At 44.6% G+C, this 25,624-nt stretch overlaps 1 protein-coding gene across 1 annotated transcript in view; it reads right to left on the reverse strand.

The window, feature by feature from the left end:
* Positions 1-25,624, reverse strand: part of TBP (TATA-box binding protein) — a 519,691-nt gene that overhangs the window by 402,169 nt on the left and 91,898 nt on the right. Inside the window, exon 2 of the mRNA XM_069606902.1 lies at positions 8,376-8,627. Coding sequence (XP_069463003.1) covers positions 8,376-8,426 — 51 coding nt within the window. The 5' untranslated portion in view covers positions 8,427-8,627. The remainder of the gene's footprint in view (positions 1-8,375; positions 8,628-25,624) is intronic.

Raw genomic sequence — 25,624 nt, forward strand, 5'->3', positions numbered from 1 at the left:
ATGCTTCAAATATCCCCATTCATGCCTCTTCGAGTAGAAACCTCTGCGGAGATCTCCATCCATTCCTCAGTCACTTGCTCATCAGCGCTCATTGACTCTTTTGCCATGCCCACTCCCAGAGCCCCACACACACCCTCTCCTACCGCCTTGCCTCAACAACTGGCATTCATTAATGCTGCCCTCACCTCCATCAATCTGGCTATTTCCACAATGAGTAAACTTTACGACAGAATAGATCATAAACTCTCCAATCAATCTGTCCTGTTCGAAGAGCTAGCGAAATGGTTGCATACACATGATTCTCCTCCTCTCACTAATCCTCCTCTCATTCACTCACCAACACATTCCATCTACCAATACAATCCTATTGCCGAGAATGTGCAGGAACCTAATCAGCCTCTTTCAGATTGTTTTATTGTTCCCGTCACAAGTCATCTTCCTTCCATCCCGGGAATAATCAGACCTATCACTGTTCCCCTTCTGTTAACCGCGCCTATTCCCCAGGATGCACCCAGCGAGCCTACCCATTTTATTGTTGCTCCTGTGTCCCTCCCTCCTGCTTTGCCTTTACCTCCTCTCCACTTCCCCATTCCTGCACCCACACCTGCTCTTGATTTGCTTCCTGAACCAGTCCTTACTACTTCAACTAACCCCCATTTCACATATTTCTTCTCAACCAGCCTCTTTGCCTTCTCATTCTATACTACCTGTCTCAGTCTCTTCTCCTGTATCCTCCACGGGTACAAATGTTATCCCAATGATTAAGCCTCCTAACCGATGACCGTCTGGCTGCAAAAAAAAACTAAAATTTGACAGCTACAAAGCATTCCAAATGCAGCCTCACAGCTTTCTTTAAAGCCCTAGGGCAGTCCTCAACAACCACTGCACCTCTCAAATCTTCTGTGGCTCCTCACCTGCATACTTCTCTTGCACCTTCTACTGCAAGCTCAGTCACGATGACCTCACTACCTCATTCAGACTCTTTCCCCACTTAGTCAGCTAGTTCAATCCATTCAACATCATGAACCGCCTCATCAGTCAGTCGTTTTGCCCCCTTTGTTGCAATCTCAAACCTACCTATCCCAGTCTATTCCCAACTTACCAATCGTGCCTACTCTTCCTCTTTCCACAGAAACTCGTTTCGACTATAAAGCAAGCATTGATGCTTATTTAGCCTTCCGTTTGTGTAATTTGGGGTTGCCCAGGGATCCTTCACTCATCATTTTCTAGGACGCCTGGCTTAGCTTCAACTACGCAATCCCAAATGACAAGCGTACAGGCTGCTCCGCTGATTAACAAGCATGTCACTTTTCAAAAACCCTCTGCCTCAACTGTATCACAGACTATTCCTCCGGCTTCTGCATTATCTGATCTCAAAGCCAGTGTTGATGCATATCTAGCTTTGCGATTAGGCCTCACGCAGACGGAGCATGAAGCCTCTGAGCTGCCCACACAGTGCCCGACTGCACTCACCATGCAAGAGGAAGAAAACATCTTACGCTCGTGTCTTAGATCAGTTCCAGTGGTTCCATCGTCAAAATGGCCCACTCAAAGCTCAACAACTAAGCCCTTCTCTAAGCCATCATTACCTTCACAACCTCTTGCTCACTCTTTCATTCTCAAATGTCGAGATGGCGATTTTCCTTCATATGATCTAAATCGTGCAAGTGTCCTGAACATATTTGAAGACATCGAGGACCTGCATGCCATTACTACCCACGACATAGATCAGATTGAATTTGTTTCTGACACTTCCTCTTCTGTGGTCAGTCTACGCATTCCGTCGGCTATTGTATGGAATACAATCTGGCGCTGCAGAATGTTAGGTTTTCTCTTAGCGCTGGATCCTGAATCTTCTTCGCATTCCACTGCACCATCAAAGCCGAAAGTGAACATCTACCAAGGGCTGGGGAATAAATTCCCTAACTGCTCGGCATCTTCCTTGATTTGCGCGTCTTAACCACCAACTACTGTATCTTCCTCTTCTTTAAATCTTGCCAGTTGGAATACTCAAGGCCATGCTCATTTACATATCTCCATGTCTATCCCCTCTTACTCACCATATTATAGCCTTGCAGGAAACCTGGCTGTTAACCCCCCCTGTTTGGGATGGTTTTGACCTCACTTTACTCCCGGCCCTCCCAACCAACGGCCGGCCGTCTTCCGGCTTGCTAGTTGCAGTCAAATCACAGCTGGACCTCTCTGTTCTTCCTTTGGCATCAGTGCAAGCCCACATCACATTAGTGAAGATTCTACATCGCAACTTCACAATTGCGCTCGTCAACATCTACCGTAATCTGCTTGCACAAACCAAGGAAGCTTTCTATGACGGTCTGGCTTCCATTCTTGATGCGGTCTTACAAACTCCTTATATTTCACACACTATCATTCTCGGTGACATCAATCTCGATTGTTGGAACCAAGCCCGTTCTAATCAAGCAACATCTATGTGGTCCTCGTTTATGAAGTATCGCAATTTCCACATGGTAAATGGGGCTGTACCGGGCGATCTACCGCCTCAAAGCACAAGGCATCGTGGAACTAATTCAAGCATCATCAACTACATCTACGTGAATGCTAAATTGTTTCACCATATAGATAGCCTTTTCATCACTACTCTCCCACACAGTGATCATAACTTACTCTCCTTGAAGATTCAGTGGCCTTCTCTTGTGGAAGAAACTCACCATCTTTCCACTGAACTACTTGTTAATTCAGTTGGATCTCGGGTACGCTGGAACTTTTCATCTCTTCTCTCATTTGGCAATAGTGTGGACTATCATGCTCAGTTGCTCCATCATTCACAATATTCTGACTTATTGCGTCCATTTGCCAACACCTTGACCACTTCGAAAAGGCTGATTGGTCACCATACACATGCTTTTGATTCAGATATTCGAACTGCCAAAGCAGACTATCGAAGAGCTCGAATAGCTATTCTACGATCAAATTCTCTTTCTCGCAGCTCTGATCTATCCACGCTTAAATGCAGATATAAGAATTGGATCAGAAGCAAAAAAGCCTCACTATTCCAACAAGACAGCGAAATGATGTTTAGAGCCATGAAGAACAAAAATTCTAGCACCATGTGGCAACTACTCCATAACCTGACTTCCAATTCACAAGGTGCCCTGCAGATCAATGGGGTTTCAGACTTAGCTTGGCTAACTCACTTTTCATCCTTGTACGCTGACCCAGAATTTTCCAACAATAGCTTTCAGTTTCTTACCTCTGGCTCTTGGAGAGTCGAGTTTACCATCTCTGACATACAAGAACAAATCATGAAAGCAAGCTCATCTCGAGCTGCTGGCCAGGATTGCCTTTCTAACATGATTCTCAAAGCATTTCCGTCTGAATGGGCTAACATCTTATACATCATTTTTCTCAATATTCTAAGGCACAAATCAATTCCTCCCTCCTGGAAGATCTCACTAATCATTCCGATTTTTAAAAAGGGCGATCGCAGTTTACCATCCAACTACTGCCCCATCGCCCTTCTCGACGCCCCGGGTAAATTATTCTGTAAATTAATTTTACGGGACTTCAACCAATGGACCAAAAATTCTTATCTGCGTGATCCCCAGCAATCAGGTTTTGTCCCAGGCTTATGCACCTCCATTAATTTAATTTGTCTAAATGCCATCAAAGCACAGTGCCATGCCACCAAACAGCAAATTTGTTTTGCTTTTGTAGACCTGCACGCTGCATTTGATTTTGTCAGCAGACCACTTCTATTCACTAAATTACTCCATGATCATTGTCCACTTACTCTCTTTGACATAATCTCATCTCTACACACCAATACCTCAATTCAAATTCGCCTCTCATTAGATGGGCGTTTGTCCTCATCCAACCCCATGGCTCATGGCCTAAAACAAGGCTGTCTCTTAGCTTCAGCTGTCTTTAATTATTTTATTCAAGACGTGAGATGTGCCTTCAAAAATGTCATCTCAGATTCACCCAAATTCAATAACCACCAAGTCAAAGCACTAATGTACGCCGATGATTTGGTGCTTATTTCCAAAACACATTCTGGTTTACAGAATCTTCTGAATGCCTTTCATGACTATATTCAATGTAACAAAACTCAAATTTTATCATTCTGTCCACGAAACCACAGGCCTCTATTCCATCTTTGGCACATTAATCAGATCCCCCTTTCTGTGGTCTCTCAATACACTTATCTTAGGATGATTTTTGAGGGCAAGGCTCACGCCTCTAGTCACATCACTCATGTAGGTAATAAATTGAAGACTGCCATCTCGCAGGCCTCTCTTATAATGTTTAAGTATGGTAAATTCTCTATCACTCCGGCTCTCCAATTTTGGAATTTGAAAGTCACTCCATCTTTACTCTATGGCCTGGAAACCCTTCATGACGATCTATCATCACTGTTCCTACTATGGGAGGCTAAATTTTGGAGAAAAGTGTTACACTTACCACAATGCATCCCCTGCCCATGGATCAGGTTTGAGCTAGGCCTTGTCTCATTGCAAGCTCTCCATAATTGGCGGATTTGCGCATTATTCAGAAAATGTTTGCTTTCTACTCCTCATATTTCTATACTCAAATTGCTGTCTGATTATATGTTTTCTGTCACTCACGCTTTTATATACACATGGTTAACCAAAGCTTACCATATTCTAATAATTGCAGAGGTTTCAATTGAAACTTTACTAACAAACCCTGACAGAGCCAAACTTAAAATGTATCAATCTGATTGGCTTCTGACTAGAGACCTCTGCCTGCAGTATAAAGACGGAGATGGCTTAAGATTCCCTCACAAAAGAATCCGCACAGTGGCACCATATTTGCTGCTATCGCCTTCCCCGAAATATCGTTTAGGCATTCTACGTTTGAGATTTAACTTATGCCTCACAAGAGACATACAAGTCAGACGCAAACTTTTGCCTACATCAAGCAACATCTGCCGATTTTGTATGACACCTCAGACTCATTAAAACTCTCATTCATTTGATCACTGAATGTGTGCCTCTCCGTGGTGAAAGAGAGACACACTTTTCAAAACACTGCCATTATCTAGGTCTTTTAGACCCGCAAGATTCTTGGGCTGTAATCTTAAACTCTTCGTGCACAGCTATACAAATAGCCACTGTTAATTTCTTGAATTGTTTGTTGCTAGATTCTGTGCACCGTTAGTCTCTTGTTTATCTGCTTATTTGTTTACTGATTTATTTCTTGATTTTATATTTGCATTTGTCATGAACTGTGTTTTGTTATCTTTTTGCTTTTTTACTTATTTCAAACTTGTTATTGCTTAAATTGTATTCATGAAAGTTTTATATTTGAAAGGTTGATTAATTTCAGCCAACCAAATAAATAAAAAAAAATTTTTAAAAAAAAGTTGTGTCCGTCTCACTTAGTAGATTTACTTATTTAGTACTACATTACTGTGCTTGTGTACTCATGGGGCTAATTTTGGGGCATGTCATCAATTGTACTAGATTGTAATAAAGCAGGAATTGGCGGAGGTACTGATTTGGTATTTATCAATGGAGACTCAAAACACCCAGAATGTATTCTAGGCAAGAAAGTAGTGTGAAACTGAATAATCGCTGCCAGAGGACTTACCCCCTCAAGCAAGAAGGATTTATTAGCAGCGTATGACAATTACTGATAACACATGGCAAGTGTTTTGTTGGACTTACTGAATTCTTACTTACATATTGAAGCAATGGCCTATTAATTAGGGACAAGTAATGAGATTGGCTCTTTAGGAAAATCCCAAAAAGGGTTGTTTGATATGGGCGTTGAGATTGAAGTTACTCTGAAACACAATAAGAAAACGCCAAACAAGGCAGCCACATGGTCCATCTGATCACAGATTCATTTAACATCAGACTTCAAAGTAAGAATGGCATTATTCAAACATATGTAGCATATACAAACCTAGGTTGTACACTAGTAGTACTGTTTGCCTTAGCGGTTATCAAATCACTACTGGTCAGAGGTTTTAGGACCCAAGAAAGGCAGAGGATGGGGTTTGTTGGTATCCTGCTCTAATGCCTTAAATTGAATATCTATCATCACATGGAACATCAATAATATGATAATGAAAGATCTCACCCAAGTGTGTGGAGTTTCAGTGATAGCCAGAGGCAGGACTTCACAGGCAATGTTGAGTGCCGGCCTCTCTTAACTTTGTAATTTAGGCAGGAAAGAGTTCCATTTGTAGCGACATGTCCAGGGATATACTTGGATTATTTTGGTTTGCTCCAAACACCTTAGGCAGTACCTTTTCTCCTTCAATTCATTTAGCAACAAGTCGGTCTCAATGTTATTTGCTTGAACAACAGAATTTATTCTATATGGAACAGATGAAAGGCCATAAGTCACCTTGCGCTTGGCAGCCTCCCTTCCTCACGGTATGCAAGGTAAAACTAGCAAATGTTCAGTGCTGTGGAGCACCAAAGTGACCTGGGGGGATCGGGAGCTAACTCAAGTCTGTCTCCCCCACCCGCAGCACAGAACCAAAGTGCTTATTTGTCATCAGCAGCTTCTCAGGTAATTCATAAATCTAAAGTCAAGATGAATACATTTTGGCTCAACAAAAATACATAAGAGTCTATACTAAATAGTCCCCCCACCCCCAAAGCCTGGTGGCGACATTTGGGAGGGGGGTGTTATGGGAGAAGGGTGAGACTTCCCTTGCGGCCAGTAACAAGAGTAAATCTGTGTGCAAGAACGCTAACTCACCCACACCTGATTTAACTAGATATTTTATCCTTCAGCCTTCTCATACGCAAAGCAAGTCGAACCAAGGAAGCCAAGAGCCCTTCGCCAGGAGGCGTGCTGGTGGTGCAGGAGACGCTAGCAGGGTGTGGCCAACAAGGAGAGTGGTGGGATGGCATCATATGGCATAATTTTATATATAAGAAAAAATCAAAAACATAATTCAACAATATTTAGTAATTGCAATCACTGTCCCAAATATCCCACATAAATACAATTCGCAAGGTATTAAGAAAAATACAAATACTTTTATTGTGTTAAAAACCTTTAAAAAGAAAAAAAACGGGTAAAATTGCACAATATGTAACAAACCAAAAAGCATCCACAATACATAAAAACTGTACGCAATACATTTACATAAAAAACATCAATACAGAGTTTGATTGAACTCCCAACACCTAGGCCTTAGAGTGAATCAATATGTGGCCCTGTTGTGCTGTGCTGTAAAATGCCCAACACAATGGGGCCAAATATTTTTTAACTGAGGATTTTAACACAATAAAAGTATTTGTATTTTTGTTAATACCTTGTGAATTGTATTTATGTGGGATATTTGAGACAGTGATCGCAATTACTAAATATTGTTGAATGAGGTTTTGTGTTTCTCTCTTTTATATATAAAGTTTGTGTTTTCCCGAGCAAGTAGAGCGATAAGACTTGTAGCGTTGAGCCAGGCGGGGGTTGATCTGGGTTATGAAAACAATTTGAAATATTCCTACCATATGGCATAAGGCATGGTACGAACTGCCAGCACCCCTGGCTTACAGGCTTGTTTTTCAGTGTAGTCTCCCCTGCAGCTATCTTTCCATGAGATGTCGTACAACTTTGCATATTCAAGAATTAACACAGAAACACAGACTTTAAAGCTACTAAAATTACCATCCAAAGAAAAGAAAGATAGTCATTGTTCCTTACAGTGGGTGTGTAGCAGCACCAGCAGCACTGTGCTCACCATGTCCAATCTGCCCCCTACACAAACGAAATCATGGCTGGAGGATTCATGAAATTGATGAAACCCGTGCTTTCAGGAACAGACCGTCTTCTTGACAAAGCTGCTTTAACAGAAGCTAGCATTGCACATAAAGTAGGTTTAGCATTTAGCAAATTCAAGGGATATTTTACTCAGAACACACTTTGCTATGTATTCTCATCATTTACCCCAATCTTCCAGTTACAATGTTCCAAATTGCCGGGATCTGGGAGCCATTTAGCTCCTGGTTATAGCCAAGGGGAGCCTTGTTAGCTTGAAAACAAAGAGCTACTTGTGACTCCGCAAGACAAGTGGTGACACACAAAACTAGCTATGCAATATTAACTGTGTAGGTTTGGGGATGTGAATAAAAGCGAATAAAGTACCCCACTAAGACATTTAAATCATATTGTATAATCGAGAATGGATGAACAGTTAAGAGTTTGCATTACACGCACTATGTACTAGCTCCTGGTTCTCCGGAAGTAGTTCCTGCCTAAAGGATGATGCCCGAGACCCAGGAGCTGCGTTTTTTTCCTGGTCAACAAATCTTAATATCGACCCCTGCAGTTAGAGCAACAAACAAAAAGGCATTTCTCCAGATAAAAAAACAACCCCCAAAACAAGGCAGTCAATCATAAAATGCACATACCTGTGGTGATGCCAAGCCTTGGTAAGGCGGTATGCTGTTGTTCTGGTCCATATTTCTGGCCTTTTGGTCTCCACCAAGGAGATTAGAAATAGTTTCAATAACTTTTCAACACGCCTGAAGCAGGGCTGGCGTCTGTAGGCTTCTTTAAAGCATCCACTGCTGTTATTCTGGGCGCATCAGACCACTTCAGTAGCCTTGGTGCAACCAGGGAATAAAACATACATGTTTCTGTCATTGATCCAAAATGTAAACCTACAGAAAGAAAACAATATTATATTCATCTGAAAACAGCAACGCATAGTCAAGTGAAACAGCAAAGCATTGTCTTTTTTTCTGCCTCATTCTATACTTACAAACTTAATTTGCATCTCTCACAGAGTACATGCTGCTATTTTCACTTTAAAGTGAAACTTTGCATGATTCATTAAAAACTACATGGGTAATTCCACTGAGTAATATGGTGTAAAGAAGAAACGAAGATACTATATGGATCAAAGAATACAACTCCCAGAGATGGTTGATGGGTTTTTAATTATGTACTTCAGCAGGGTATGGGGCGGTCTCTCGTATAGAAATAGCGTTCTCCACCCTAACCCAGGTGTCCATAGCCACAGGTTAGTAATAGCGTTTTCCACCCTAATATAGATACTGAGTGGGAGGGCCGGCCATATCGCTTCAGTTGGTGCTCATGTTTTCAGCAAGATAAACCCTTCTCGGAAACCTTCAAAGCTTTCGGAGGATGGGCTGATAGCTTGTGGCCAAGACCCTTGTTGTTCCAAGAAGAGCACAGGGGTGGGATGCATGTCTGTCGAGGAAGATATGCTCTAATTATGAAACCACAAGAGCGATTCCCCAAACTAGGTCGCCTGAAGATAAGGCAGGTGTGGTGTGTGTGTGCAGCTGCAGATATAACTGCTAAGCTACAGGAATGAGTTTGCAAGAAACCCTCAGTACGATCGAAGACGTGAAACAGGGCATGCAACCAGCTGCCAATGACTACACAGATTCTTGTCTTGACTACGTGCCAGCTATTGAATGCAATGCTAACAAAATTGTATATAAGCTGTATGAAGTTTGAATGCTCAGCTCACTCCTGTGCAGTCCTCTGAGTGTGCAGGGAGTCATGCCCATTTGCGAAAGCCTAAATTGAATAAATGGATGACTTGACTTATTTGGTCTGAGTCTTATTGGTGGGGTCCTTTGTACCAGGTTGGGGTGAGCAAAAGGTGTATCCTCAATTTGGCGACCACGAAGAGACCCGAAGGTGCGGTAGCCGATCACTGGGTGAGGCCTTCCATGGCGAGTCTGGAGGGGTAACGGTATCGGGGCCACAGCGAAAACCGCACCATTGAATGCGAAAACACGCGTTACTCTTCCTCCGCCAGTCGCGCCGGACGACAGGACAGCATGCTGCCGCTCTTCGGGTTCGATAGACTTCTGGCGAAGACCCCACAAGAGGTGAGTGCGGGTAGGAGGAACAGTTGGTAAGGCCGTTGGGACACAAGTACCAGTTTCATTATATTTGATATCTGTTTTGTAGACTGAAAGGAAGGATGTTTGATGTGAAGGACCGGCCCAGATGTAAATGGTACAAGTGAAACAAAAGTCATGGGGAATTTGTTGTCAAGGGAAGGGGGGGGGGATTGGCCAAAGCCCGGTACGCCCCATTAGACGGTACCCCGGCATTTGAAATGTTAATTAAGCATGGGTTAAATGCAACTTTGTTTATGAGACAATGGACAGAATAAACAAAAGACTCACTCCAACATAAGTGGGGGAACAGGGCACATTTGATTTGGATAGCATCGGCCTAGTAGAAATAGAATTAACAAAACAATGTATCCGACCAGCACAGTTTGAGGCAATCAGGTTGTGGAGGGTCGAGGCAATTAGGAGGCAGAATGCACGAATGAAAACCGAGCGGAAGCAAAATAGACCAACAGCTGTAGAAAAGGCGAGGCAGTTAGATGTCAAAGAGTTAGAAGAAAAATATGATGCAGAGGGGAGAAGGATGTTGATAAAGGAGAGTAAGGGTATGTACCCGTCCATCCCTGCCCCAAAATATGAGGGCATTGCTAGAGAATCTGCATTAAATCACCAACGATCTCCTATTCCCAGGAGCCACAGCTCCCAAGTTGATAACAGAGGCCGCCGAAGAAGACGAGTGTCAGGAATTTGATTTGGGGCAGAAAAAGGCGAGTTTTCCGGAAGAATTACGGTAAAACTACTATTCCCAGCATCCTATGGGCTTGCGTGTAGTACTTTTGTGCTTCGCGCAGCTAGTCAGCAGTGCCTGATTGCGTGTCTAATAAAACCGCCGGCCGCCCATGCCCTGGTGTGGATAATTAATGATGGCAGCACGGGCGGTCACGGCATAAGGAAGGAGATCCAGGAGTTAATCCATGCAGCCAGAAGATTGAACCTGCTTCCCCGGGCCGCGGTGGTGAGGAGCTTCGGCGCGCAAATCATTTTTCATTCCCCTGCTACGGAACGGAGGTGTGCGCATGCAGGGTTCGGCCCGCGGGGGTGTGCAGTGAAGGCATTCACTACGATCCGGCATCAGCCTACGGCGTCCGGGTGTGCTTACGAGGCACCCGGACATTAAGATTAGTGCTGATTAGTTTCTTCATGTTTTCTGAATTAACTCATGGTGTTGTGTGTAACACAGATGTTATTTTACATTAAGAGGCAGACGGTGACGTGCTAGAAAAGAAAGTTACGGCACATATTATTGCGAACCTTTGGAGGGGAGGGGGCCAGTGTGTCCTACGGAGTTCATATCCGTTGTTTGGAGTTTCTTTGAACCCCAACACATGTCTGCATACTAGAGACTGTAGACAGGCATTTTCTTTTCCATGAACTATGAACTTTACTGGGTTCCCTCGCCCTTTTGCGTTTAACCGCACTTGGGCAGTGCAGCTACAGAAAGGATTACATGCTGAACAGGGCGATTCTTTCGAGCACTACACTAGAAGAGCGCTGCTAAATGTTTTGTTCCATGTTGCTAGCCCATTGGGCCATGTGTTTTGTTGTTTCACTACAGGGAGCCTCCCTTGTTTGTGCCATACAGCTTAATGTTTTGTATGCTCCCTACTTTGCATGTGATATGTGAATTTCATGTGGTGTGTGGGTTGAGACTGTTACATGTACCTGTACGCTCAACTAAGATGATTAAGCAGCAGTAGGTTTGTGAATTAGGTAGGTGGCAGGAGTAAGACTTAATAAGCGTTGGAGGATAGGCTTAGGAGTACATGGGTTGGAGCATGCTAGTTAGGAAGTATATGTATGATTTATCTTCCCCACCTTCCCTTTCCCTAACTTCCTTCTTCCCCCCATTGGCTGCCACGTGGTTTCCTGTGTTATTAATATCCAGGCGCCCGTGCCAACCACGGTGGGAGGGTCGAACTATTCGGCTTCTGTGGTTCGGGAGAGGGAGTTGACGCCCTTTCACCCCTTTGGTTATTGACCATGAGTTTCCAATGGAGATTTGGTGAGAATGGGGAAGTGGGGGTCACCAGGACGGTTGTAATATCCCCGGAACGAGTAAAAGACTTAGAGAACCTAGCAAAGGAAGTGGAAGTGGAAGGGGAGAGGTTGGGGGAAGACGTGAAGAGGACATTGGGCAGATTAAGACCAGTGGAGTTTAAAAAGATTGCACAACTAGTGATGGAAAATTACAATGATTTTAGAAACCAGGTGCAGGCGCAGGATAAGTATTCAAAGTCCTATCTGGATGCTGAAGCAGGAATAAAAGGTAGGTAGAACAAAACTCGGCATTATGGAAATATATGGAAATAATCATGGAAGAAATTCAAAAGGGACATATGACCCAGATGGAAAAGGAACAAGAACTAGCCGAAGAATTAGAAATAAGAAAGCAACAGATGTCGGAAGCAGTTGTAACTGGGGAGAACTTGGCGGTTAAAAAGGTAGAGGAGTTAGCAACCAGGGACGTAAGCCAGGTACTTGAGGACATAATGACCCACGGATGGGCAGAACAAGCCCAGTGTTTGATCCATATGATCGAACTTTTAGACACGTTGATTGACGAAGCGGAGTCACAGTTACAGGGTCTCAGACTATTCAAAGGAGGATCCAGATCCACGGGTACCAGAAGGAAGCGGTACAACGAGGTCGAGGAGAAAGAGGATGCTGAAGCGGGCGTTAGAACTGTATAAAAATTCGAAAGAGACCTTGGATAAAAAGAGTAAGGTGGAATCAGGAGGGGCGGCCGCATTTCCCTTGCGAGAATGTCAGCCTATGACAGGGGATTGTAACAAACCCGTCCGGACCTATGTGTTTGTCCCATTGACGAAAACAGAACTGATGCAGATTACCAAAAGTATCCCTGACCCACGGATAGACCTAGCAGGTTTCTACAAGGAAATGAGGAAACTGTTCCGGCCTGGTCAGTATACGGTGGAGGATGTGGATAACATCATGGTGTCACTAGTTCCAGAAGAGGTGTGGATTCCATTTAGGGCAAGTAATGAAGTGGGAATAAACTGGGCAGCGGTCACGAAGGCGAGTGATGATAGGAAACCACATGAGAAATTGACGGACGCCCTGAAACTACACGGTATGAATGTGTTAGGGGCGTTGGAGAAGGTCCTTAAGCCAATAGATGTCAATGTCGAAAAACTGGCCGATGTGACCCAAAGCCAAACTGAGGATGTTGCGTTGTATTTCTTAAGGTACGAAGCAGCACTTAAAGCTCAGAGCGGTTTGGACGTGACGAGTGAGACAGGTCAACGATATTTTGCAGGAAGTTTTGTGGATGGTTTGCATCAACCTATACAAAAGGGACTTGCGAGTAGCAGAGTGTACGTGGCAATTTAAGTCGCCCAGGGAACTACTAGAAATGGCACGATATGAACGAAACGAGCAGGCCCGCGTGCAGACAAAGGTAAAGGTAGAGAAAGAGTTGAAGACTAGGGTGCTAATGCAACAATTGCAGCAAGGACAACAGCCGAAAGGAGGGAACCAGAGGTACCCCCCCAGTCAATGGAGAGGCCAGAATACCAGGAACCACCCGGCCCAGGTGAATACCTATGTGCGACCGGATGCCCTGGCACAGAATGTATGTGCCTATTGCAAGAAACCTGGCCACTGGAAGAACCAGTGTCCAGAGAGCATAGCTCGAAGAACGGGCCCTCTGCAAATAGGGCCCATGCCACCTCCTTGGCAGTTCGGCGTACCGCCGACTCCGAAAGCAAGCTTCAAATTCTTTAATGTGATATAGTATGAAAAATAAATTCAAACTTTACACATATATCAATAAACATTAAAAATGAAAATCTTACATATAAAATCTTGCATCTAAACTCATCCTACCAATATTTAACACCACATACGACACAAATCTGAAATCTAAAAATCCAAACAAGAGGGGTGGGAATTGTGGTAGGGGATCAAGATAAACATAATTGCTGATACAACCTTCATATTATTCAAAACTAGTATTTGGACAGCTATGTCAAGTATAAAAAGCCTCTACAGATCGTTACCCAAACGTCAATGATAGAGTTTGCTCATTTACCCACTTCATGTTCTATCTGTTGCCAGACATTATACAGGGCTATGAATAGATGCATGTTCGATGTATTAGTGCAATAGCGCCAAAACATAAGTTTGGGTATAGATAGCGGATCATGCACAAATTCTCCCAGATAGTGGACAATAGTCTTCTTGATTGCTCTACATTGCGTTAATACATGTCTTGTCGTCTCCAGACATACATGAGATTTGCACACTCGGCAAATTCGCTCTGCTGCAGGTATGTTTTCCCTTACTCCTATTCTGGATAGGGTGGGCAGTTGTTCCAGTCTGAATAAGATGATGAAACGGCAGAGTCTTCTAGTAGGACATAGGAGAAGATAGTCCTGTGGTTTCATGAACTTGTATACTCTGTAAGTCACAAAATGATAGGATTTGAGGGATTCCAAGTGGGCAAAGTTCTCTAGCCAATCCCATAGGTCTACCTTTTTCCTCAGGGCATTTAGCATATCTTTGGTGACAATTGCCTCTCTGTGCATCCAGCCAATTTCATTAAGAAATTTACCCATATCTTTATATAGGGATGCAGTGGTAGATTTTTTGTCTAATTCCTGATGGAGTGTCCCTAATAGGGCATTAGGGGAACCACTTGTCATTTTAAGGTAGAAGCCAGCTCTTCTTTTTAGTACCATGGCCCTGAGTGAAGGAAGACCTAGCTCTAGTCTTATCAGAGCCATAGGAACCCCCGGTGGTAGTCCCAGCATACGTCGCCAGAACGTTCCTTCCAGTACTTGTAACCATGCCAGATTCATCGTCAGCAGTGATTCCAGGCCATAAATGACCATTGGGGCGACGACTTGCATGTAGAGATGGCGAGTTCCCCACATAGTAAAGCCCCCTTGCTTGTTGGTAAAGGATGCTATAAGCGAGATCACTTGGAGGGCCCTGTTGTTCCGATCCTGTTTGCAAAGTGTGTAATCGCCTAGGGGCTCTATCTCCACTCCAAGATAGCGATAAGAAGGGGCATACATAATTATCTGTTCATGTACTATCAGGTTCACACGAGTTGTTCTTTTCTTAGTGAATCTTAATACGTTGGTCTTCTGCAGGTTGATGGTCAAACCATTAAGCTTGGCATATTCCCAAAGGACATGTGCAGAGCGTCTGAGGCCGCCAATAGAGTTATCTAGTACTACCAGATCGTCTGCATATGCCAGGACCACGCACTTTTCCCCACCAAGTTTTGGAGGACAATCATTTGCCTCCGCTAGTGTCGCAGGAATATCATGTACATACAGATTATATATGAGGGGGGCTGTTACACAGCCTTGCTTCACCCCTCTATTTTGAATAACCTTATCGGTTGAGTGCCCCTCCAAGTTAAGTCGAAGGCTCACCATGGTATCTCGATGTAGTAGTTTGAGATAATATAACAAACCTATAGGGCAACCCAATGCTTCTAATTTATTCCAAAGCCTGGCTCTAGGAATTGAATCAAAAGCGGCCTTGAAATCAATGAACAGAGCATACAATGGTGGCTGATCTTTGCTGAGTGCTCTCGTGCGTAGTATGTCCATTACAAGAAGATTATGTGCTGTCGAGAACGCCCGTCTAAAGCCACATTGAAATCTGCTAAGTATTTGCTTAGCTTCCACCCATTTATGCAGTTCGCTAAGCAAAAGGGAAGCAAAAAGTTTACCCGACACATCCAGCATCGATAAAAGTCTGTAGTTGTTAGGGTCAGTGCGGTTACCTTTTTTATACACCGGGATCAGGATCGCCGTTTGCCAGGTTTGGGGGATTTCTCCCCCTGCAAATACCTTATTGAAGATTATAGAGAATAATTCTGCCCAGAAGGCCGGGTTACTTTTTACAACCACGTTCGCCAGCCCATTTGGGCCAGGGGCTCTGGAGGACTTGAGAATCATAATTTTGTTGAGTATTGCCTCCGAAGAAATATCAAATAATTGAGACATCGATGGTTTTTCCGTGGTCCTATTTGCCGACTCCTCTTCTTCCATATTACGGTCTAGTAGGAATTTATCCCAGACTTTCTTGTTTATTGGGTTAGTCATTGCGCCTTTGACCTTGGTTCTATTTTCATTCAATAACACCCATATGCTTCTCGAGTTTCTGGAGCAGATAGTTTTGACCAAACGTTGGTAGCCAGTATTCTTCTCTATCGCCTTAATACCTCTCACCTCCGACCTATAACAGTTTTTGATTGATCTTAATTTCTGTTGATGTCGAATTACCGTGATGTTCTGATCTTTTAGGCTGCGTATCTTTCTTCTCATTTCTCTTTTAGCATCTCTAATTTTCCTATTATAGGGAAGTGGTACGTTTCCCTCTTGTATGACATAATTCTTTTTGGTTGCTGCATGTAGGCCTGAGAATCTGGATATCCACTCTTCAATTTCATTGGCGGACATAGTGTGAAAGTCTCGCCCACTGTCCTCCAAGGCGCCCTTTAGTGTTTCTGTGGCCGCTCTGACATTCTTTTCAGACCAAACTATTCTGGTTCCTGTGCAGTTAGTTGCAATACTTCCAATGTTTATCTTGGGAGTGTCAGGATACTGAGTCCTGAATGAGCACAATACTGCCGCATGATCACTCCAGCTATTGGGCTTTACCCACATATCAGCCACTCTTGTCTGCATAAGGGGGCACATAAATACATAGTCCAAAGTACTTCTTGAAGATCCGTTAGACCAAGTGTGTGTCCCCGGCCTGTCACTCATGGTGCGGCCGTTGATCATCGCCAGGTCCCAAGACTCAAATAATTGCAGCCAACCCAGACCTTCCTTTTCTCTTTTCCCATGGGTCATTTTACTTCTAGTACTCAGGGCAGGATTAGTAGATATACTAGTTTTATCTTCCATATGACAGTTAAAGTCCCCCATTACCATCACTGCGGTGTTGTTTGATCCTAGTGACCAGGAAGACAGTAGATCCTGTATGGCTTCTTGCAAGGACTCTTATACCTGCACCAGGAGGATTGTAGAGGTTAATAAGCAATAGCTTACCACTTCCCTCTTCTTGAGGGTACGTCACTTCTACTGCCAATAATTGGTCCTCCGCTCGGCAACGGATTTTCTGGGACAGCATGGTATTAGAAACTCCCGTAAGTAGACCCCCAAAAGGACGTCCTATACTTCCCCTCTGTGCCAGTGATTGATAAACAACATATCCATCCAATAGAAGGGGTTCCCGAGCCCAAGTCTCTTGTAGGCAGATGAAAGTATGTTGGAGCAAAAGATCAGACGAACCCTCTGCCCTCAATAGATGGGAGAAGCCTCTACAATTCCATGATAGTAATGATAGGCTTCAATGCTTATGCACCAACTGCGGAAGTGACTCCAAAAGAGCCTTGATTGCTTGTTGTACTTCAGCTAATAGTGGATTCTCCTCTGTCACCTGACCGAGGGCATTTTCAGCGTTCGCTATTTCAATTGGGGTTTCAGGCATTGCTGTTGGGTCTTTCTCTTGTAGATCCACATCTATGGCAATGTCTACTGCTTTCAGCTCTTCCTCATATTTCCTTAAGAGTTGTGCAGTGTTCAAGAATACACAGTGTAGGGCAGAAACGTTGGGATTCGGGCCCGTTAAAGGCTCGATGAATAAGAAATCCTCTGATTTTAATACACGGAGTTGAGGTATATGGTATAACATAGTCAATAACTCCGATCGTGCCAGCCAGGAGTGGCTGTCCCTTGGATATAAGTTCTTTATAAGGCAAATACGATTCATGTGGTTATCCGAGGCCTCCTTCGTTTTCTCTGTAGGTATAGGCTCCGATGGTTCTCTTACTGGGGTCTCAGGCAGCGTTATCATACTTAGTTCGCATTCTATTTCAGTGATCTCCCCGGTAGTAGGGTCAGGGTCCTCCTCATTTTGCTTCTCTTTAGGTTTCAACCAATCTTCCAAAGGACCTTTTTTCCCTGCCGTCCTCGCAGCTGCTCTCATCATCCTTTTCCGGGCTTTTTTAGATCGAGTTTCGATCGCAGGGCCATTGCTCCCCGTATGAAGCACCAGGCCAACTTTGGGAGGCTTATTTTTGCGAGCCTTTTTTGCCAGTCTTTGCTGTTTCCATGTTAACGGGGCCTGTGGACTGTCATTCTGCTCCCAATCTATTTCCTCAGCGGGGGCTTCTTCATTCGAGATATTAAGCTCCGGTTCCTCCATACCCACACTCGCCTCTCTTTCGTCTGTCTTTCCTTCCATCTCTTTGCCAATTTGTATAGCCTCTGCTAGGTTTTCTTCCACGTCCTCTTGCGGTGAGTTCTTCATTTCCAATGCCAATACAATGGCATTGGAGTTTGCCAAGATACGGCCTGTCATCTGCAGCAGTATCTTTAGGGCAAATTGGAGGGCCCCCACCGACGTTTGTAGCTCAGCAAGTTGAATGGGTCCGGCTGCCGATCCCTTATCCCCCATAGTTTCCTCATCTGACTCGTCCTCCATCGAGACCATTACCAAATTCGGGGAGGCAGATAGGCGTTCACGGTGGCCTGCTGCATTGTGCTCCTCCGTTGTAGTGTTCCTGCTGTTGTCATTCTGGATCGGGGAGCCACTAGAGATGATCTGTGGGGTAAGTGGTTGCATTCCCCTCTGTATTGTGAGGCACAGGTCCAAGAGGGAATTGTTGTCAATATCGTCATAATTTGAAGGGTTATTAGACTGACTTACTCTGGACACTTGTGCCGGCTCCTCATTCAGGACAGGTTCTTCATCAATTATGGTGGAGTTTATCTTAGGGGGTGGGTTCACCGGGAAAAACTCCGTGATGGCACCATACACTACTGGGAGCTCATATTTAGTGTTCTTCCTGCGTTTGGCCCCTTTTTTTTCGGCTCCATAGGCTCTTTCTGAACTTTTGCTTGTACCTTGTTCCTTAGATTGTAGATTGAGTGCAAGGCTCTTTTCCCCCGCTGCATGCCTAATGTGCAGGCCCCCTTTAATGTTTAGGGAGAGTCCCGGGGTCTGTCTGTTGCACCAAACTGCTCCGTTTATGGCAGACAAGAAGTGGATATAACGCAGTTCAAGGAGTGTTAGGACTCACATCTGCGCCCAGGCGACCGGAGAAGCTTCACCCCTCCAGGGACAAACCTCTTTGATCATGAGGCAAGTCAGATGATACAGACTAGTCAATGTGAAGGAGAGGAGTGTGTGCTGTTTGGGAATGACCAAGCGATGTTCCAGAATTCGACCAGTAGTCTGCTATGAAGGGGCCGTGGTGGATCTGAGGGAGCGGTACCTGTACCCATCGATCAGAAGGGTCTGTATGTATCCTTACGGATAGGTCAACAACCCGCCATCAAATGTTTGGTAGACACTGGGGCTGGGCACAGCTCCGTTGATACCAAAGCTGTCCCCTCAGTGCCACTATCGGGAACAAATAAGACATCAGTAGGATTTGGCGGGGAACCCATAGTTACTCCGGTAAGTGAAGAAATGGAAGCAGAGATTTAGGGGGTGACATGGGACGGTAGATGGTGGTTGACAGAAAAATGTCCCGAAAACGTGCTTGCCATTGATGCACTGAAAGCACTTAATGCCACCATCTATTGCTCCCCGAGAGGGGTACGGATGACTGGATTCAAAGGGTGATAATTAGGATGTGCCTAAGCAGACCATTGCCAGCAGAACTACAAGCATTACCAGAACAATTGTGGGATACTCATAGTAATGATGTAGGGAACCTAGCAGTTGACCCGATTGTAATAAAGTTGAAGGATGGGGTAAGGCTCCCCCATGTGAAACAGTACAAGATTTCAGTGGAAGGGGAGGAAGCACTGATTAGGATCATTAGAGATTTAATTGATATTGGTGTTGTGGAAGAATGTTATGATAACCCTTGTAACTCCACGGTGCTTCCAGTTCATAAGAAGGGCGATGAGGCCGTGCACTACAGTTTTATTATTGATTTGAGAGAAATTAACAAAATGGTGGAACCACGCTTTCCAGTCGTACAGAGTATTGCTAATATTTTGACCTTGATTCCCAGTACAGCCAAATGGTTTAGTGCGATTGATTTGAAGAATGCATTTTTCAGCCTACCTATTGCACCAACGTCCCGGTATTTGCTTAGCTTTACACTGGGTCGGAGACAGTATCGCTTTACCAGAGTCCCACAAGGATACACGGAAAGACCAGCCATCTTTAGCCAGGCACTGAAAGCCCAATTGGACGAACGTATGCTACCAACAGGCACATCCGTGGTCCAGTACGTAGATGACATATTAATAAGTGCCAATACGGAGGAAGGTTGCAGAGAAGCGACTGTTCTGGTACTGTCTCACCTGGCAAAACAATCATAAATTATCTTTAGCAAAAATGCAGTATGTACAGCGACGAGTTGACTATTTGGGCTATATGTCTTGTCAAAGGAAGGGCGGTCATTGTCATCAGACCGAGTAGCGTTGATTCAGGTTATGCCGACTCCCAGAACACATGGAATTGAGAAAGGTGTTGGGATTGTAGGCACTGGATACCAGAGTTCTCAGTAATAGCCAAGCCCCTGTTAAAAACATTGAAGGATGAGAATCACCACATACCCTTCAAATGGAACAAAGAGATGGAAGAGGGGTAATGTAGCGTTGAAAAGTGCCTTAGGTAACGCTCCAGCCCTGGGTACGCCCAATTATAACAAGGTATTTTACCTATTTGTTGATGAAGTGGATCGCTGTTCGGTATCAGTATTAATGCAAGAACAGTGTGGGAAGCAAAGACCATGCACTTATTTTTCCACAGGGTTATACGCAGTAGCAAGAGTATTACCCCCCTTGTATGAGAGCAGTTGCAGCACTAGCATTAAAGCAGAGCACTGGCATTATACTAGGAAATGAAGTGATTGTATGAGTGCCTCATGCTGTGGACGTATTATTGAATACAATGCAGACACAGCATTTGACAGCTGCCAGACTAACCCAATATGAAATGTATTGGTTTAGCAGGAATGTAAAAATGGAAAGATGTAATGTGCTTAACCCAGCGTCATTGTTACCCATTCCAACCAAGGGTGACGGCCCAAGGCAAGACTGTGTGATAAGAACAGAAGAGGAAACGAGGGGGAGAATAGATTTGCAGGATCAGCCCTTAGAGGATGGTGATGGGATCTTGTTCTGTGACGGGTCTTGCTATAAGTTGGAAACAGGAGAAACAGTCGCAGGGTATGTGGTAACAACATAGTCGATATGAGAAAGGTACCAGAGGATTCAGCACAAGCAGCTGAATTACGTGCTCGGATACAAGCACTGAGGAAGAGTGAACGCATGTGTGTAACAATCTATACTGCTTCAGCATATGCCCATGGGGTTGCGACTAACTTTGGGAAATTGTGGGCGGAAAGGGGGTTCCTAACATCACAAGGGACGAAAGTAGAGCATGCAGTGTTGATACACGAGCTATTGACTGCCCTAGCGCTGCTCATCGGTAAATAACAGATCATTTGTCTCAGGGGAATGATATGGCAGATATGGTTGCAAAATTTGCAGCAGAAAACTGTGTGAATGACAAAGGGGGAATGTTTTTATATAAAGGGAAAGAGGGAGGTGGGACAGAGGAAGTTGAAGTAGCGACAGAAGAGAAGAATTGGCAGATGAACGGTGACATACACCAAAGAGACTCAGAAGCTTGGGTGAACAAGAAAATGGGAAGATGGATGTTACCAAGTGCTTTTCTCCCTGTTGTGGTGAGTGTATGCCATGGGCAAACAATGTGAATGGAGCCGCCATGGAGCGAATGCTGAAAGCCATATGGGATAACAAAAACATTGGCCAGTATTGTAGAAGGTGGGCCAGACAATGTGAAATATGCATCCTGTAAATGCAGGGAAAGGTGTGCCGGCTCCAAAAGGTCATAGCCGGCTGCCCACTCAGCCATTTGATGTTGTGTACATGGACTTCATACAGCTGGAATCAGTAAGCAAGTTCAAATATTGTTTTGAGATGAAATGTGGGTATTCTGGTTGGGTGGATGCTTTCCCACTAAGAGACAATGGAGCGACATCTACTGCAAATTGCAAATTGAAGCATTGGATTCCTTTGTACACTGTTCCCACCTACGGTCCGACAACGGGCCATACTTTACAGGACAAGTGGTTGAGAAGGTGTGTAGAGCCCTAGGAATTGATCAAAGGTTCCATTCTGTGTACCACCCCCAGTCAGCGGGTCCAATTGAACGAACCAACGGAGTGCTGAAGGACAAACTGGCTAAGGCATGTGCAGAAACATGCCTGAAACGGCTTGAGGTGTTACCATTAGCATTGTTGAGCACGAGGGTGTCCCCATTCGAGATTGTGATGGGCCGCCGACCAAGTATTGGCACACCTGTTAGTCCTGACCGACTGTCTGATCAAACATGGCCTGCGTTGCAACAATATTGTATAGCCCGGACTAACAGATTGCTTTCTATACGCGCACAGGTTGAGGAAGCTGCCCCAGTACCACTGGTTGGGCCCGGCCATGATCTGAAAGCCGGCGAGTGGGCTGTCATCAAGGCATTTGATTGCGCCAACGGCTTGCAACCCAGATGGAAGGGACCATACCAGGTCCTACTAACCACGCAAACTGCTTTAAAGGTGAATGGAAAAGCTCATTGGTATCATGCGAACCATGTAAAAAGGTCACCCGCTCCTACAGTGAACAACCCGCCAGAAGTTGAAGCAGAATCGAAAGATACTGACTTGAATGTTTCCCCAACGGATGTGCTAAAGTATACTCTAAGGTCTCGAGAGGTGTATGCCTAGTACGAAAGGGCAAGAACTGTGAAATGAATTTTGGTTGGGATAGAGATATGGACTCATTCATTGGTCAGAGCATGGCACACTCTTACTGAAGACATCGGGCAAATAGCCTGAAGGGCCTCCGGCGTCCCTCCTGGACAAGGCACAACGAGACATGGGACAGATCGGAGAAAGGGCCGCTGGTGCGCCCTGTACATTTAGGGTACAAAGACACTGGAGCTTTAATTAGGGTTGGAACATAGGAGTGAGAGGCTGTTCACTAGGGTAGAACGCTAGGACCCAGCCAAGCCACGGAACTTAACCCTCAGGTGTTAACGTAAACTCAGGTAAGGTGGCAGAAGTAATAGCAACAGAGATGGAAATGCAGAATTTAGCTCTACCTGCCCACCCACAGCGACGGATGAAGGTGGACAAATATGGGTGTACGACAAAGGAAAAGGCTGTCTTTTGTGCAATTGGTATTGTGGTGTTAACAGGGTTGGGTGCCTTTGTGTGGTATTTAGAACATCCGACAATGTACAAATTCAAAAATATGCTTCCCATGCCTACTCCCAAAAATAGCACTGGTATCGATTATGTATATAGCAAGAACAAACATGAACATGATGTCCATGAAGATAATGAATTGAACAAAAACACATGTGAACGTGATGAATGAAACAGAGGGCATTGAATGTGTTGAAATGTTGGATATATAGCAATATACCCCTGCCATGCTGAGGATGGTATACCCGTCTATGCCTTAACAATGACGGAATGTGTCATTTGTGCGTTGTTAGCAATGAAGGTTCTGAATCTAAGGGGACTGATGGGGAAAGAGAGTGTGCCAAATGGGAAGAGGGCCTGAGAATAGTAATACGTCCACTTATATTTACGAATTAATGAAGGAAGGAACACAACTGTTCGGGACACGACGGGTCGGGCCTTACCGACTCCTTTTCCAGTAAATAGGGAGTTGTTTAAGAAGACTACGTTTTAGAAGGGCCGGGGGAAACATAGATATGGGCTGCAGTGTTACCTATGACTTTACCAAGCTCAGGAGTGGAATAGGCCAGGCTGATGGATATGCATATGTGTGTAATGGAAAGGCTTATTTGTGGCTTCCCCGGAATGTTTCAGGAACCTGTTATATTGCAAAGATGGTTCCTGCAGCTATGATCTATACCCCAGAAGAAATGCATGCTAAGTAGAGGCATAAGAGGGAAATAAAGGAAGGAGGTCCGGTGGTGGACCAGTCAGATACAAGTTTGGAAATATGTATTGACATAGTAAAGGCAATGACGCGCACTGTAGGGATATTTTTGAACTCCCAGGAGGTGCGCAAACCGAGTAGAGTGGTGGATGCAATGATTAGCGACACGACTGAAATCCTTACCATTACGTATGAGATGAAAGCCATACGGTTAGTTGCATTACAAAACAGGTATGCTTTGGGTGCGCCGACAGCATAACAGGGCGGAGTCTGCGCCATGGTAGGATCACAATGCGGCGTGTATATACCAGACGCAACTGACATGGTGTTGTCTGGTATATCAAAGCTGCATAAGATTGCTGAAATCATTCATTACGAAACTGGGTCAGGTGAAAGTTGGTGGATGTCATTGTTGAAGGATTGGAGATGGAAATTGTTGACCCCACTGTTGGTAGTAGCTGGGATAATATTATTCTTGTGTTTTTGTGTGCAGTGTTTCCCGATGCTTGTAGGGTGTTGTGTAGATTGCTGCGGTAGAACAGTGAATACAATAATCCACACAAGGCCAGTCCAGGTGGCTGCAAATGAAGAGTATAAGCGGGTAATGTGGTAAAAATGTAAGGAATGTAAGGATTAAATAAGATTGGAGTATAGTAATCTTGCTCAACATGAGCAAAGGGCCGCTTTGTAGATACTGAGTGGGAGGGCCAGCCATGTCGTTTCAGTTGGTGCTCATGTTTTTAGCAAGATAAACCCTTCTCGGAAACCTTCAAAGCTTTCGGAGGAAGGGCTGATAGCTTGTGGCCAAGACCCTTGTTATTCCAAGAAGAGCACAGCAGGGGTGGGATGCATGTCTGTCTCGGAAGATTTGCACTAATTATGAAACCACACTAGCGATTCCCCGAACTAGGCCACCTGAAGATAAGGCAGGTGTGGTGTGTGTACAGCTGCAGATATAACTGCTAAGCTACAGGAATGAGTTTGCAAGAAATCCTTTGCACGAGCGAAGAAGTGAAACAGGGCGTGCAGCCAGCTGCCAATGACTACACAGATTCTTGACTACGTGCCAGCTATTGAAAGCAATGCTAACCAAATTGTATATAAACTGTATGAACTTTGAATGCTCAGCTCACTCCTGTGCAGTCCTCTGTGTGCAGGGAGTCACACCCTTTCGCGAAAGCCTAAATTGAAAAAATTGATGACTTGACTTATTTGGTCTGAGTCTTATTGGTGGTGTCCCTTGTACCATGTTGGGGTGAGCAAAAGGTGTATCCTCACTAACCCAGGTGCCCATAGCCACAGTTTAGTAGATTGAGAACATTTACCAGTCGTCCTATTATCTATTCTCCAGCTAGCTGTTCGCGAAAGGCCAAAAGGCAATCATCTTCTCCTCACTCATGATCGCATGCACACACACACACACACATATTCTCACCTCTTCCAATAATCCACTAACAATCCAACGCAACGTACCCCCTTTTGCAGTCTCGTGACCCACCACCACCCACTCTGACCTCACCCGAGCAAACCACACCTTAGTGTTTTTCCTGGAGACTTTATATTCTAGGGACGCCCTATTGGTTGCCTGCACCTTCTTCTCCACCCAGAGGTATCCCACACAGCAAAGATTAGAAATAGCAGGTTAGGCCCCACCCCTTTTCTCCTTATGAGGCTCCCGGGAGAAAATGGGGATCAGTCTGGTGCAATGTCAGAGATGTTAGGGGGCCTGGACATGACACTCACAAGGTAGTGTGCAGTTTTTATTTGTGATGGTTTAATTTCAAGTCCCTACTGGCATAGGGAGTCCGCTGCAGC

Source organism: Ambystoma mexicanum, chromosome 4p (assembly GCF_040938575.1).
Source record: "Ambystoma mexicanum isolate Mex_15411 chromosome 4p, UKY_AmexF1_1, whole genome shotgun sequence".
Classification (NCBI taxonomy): domain Eukaryota; kingdom Metazoa; phylum Chordata; class Amphibia; order Caudata; family Ambystomatidae; genus Ambystoma; species Ambystoma mexicanum.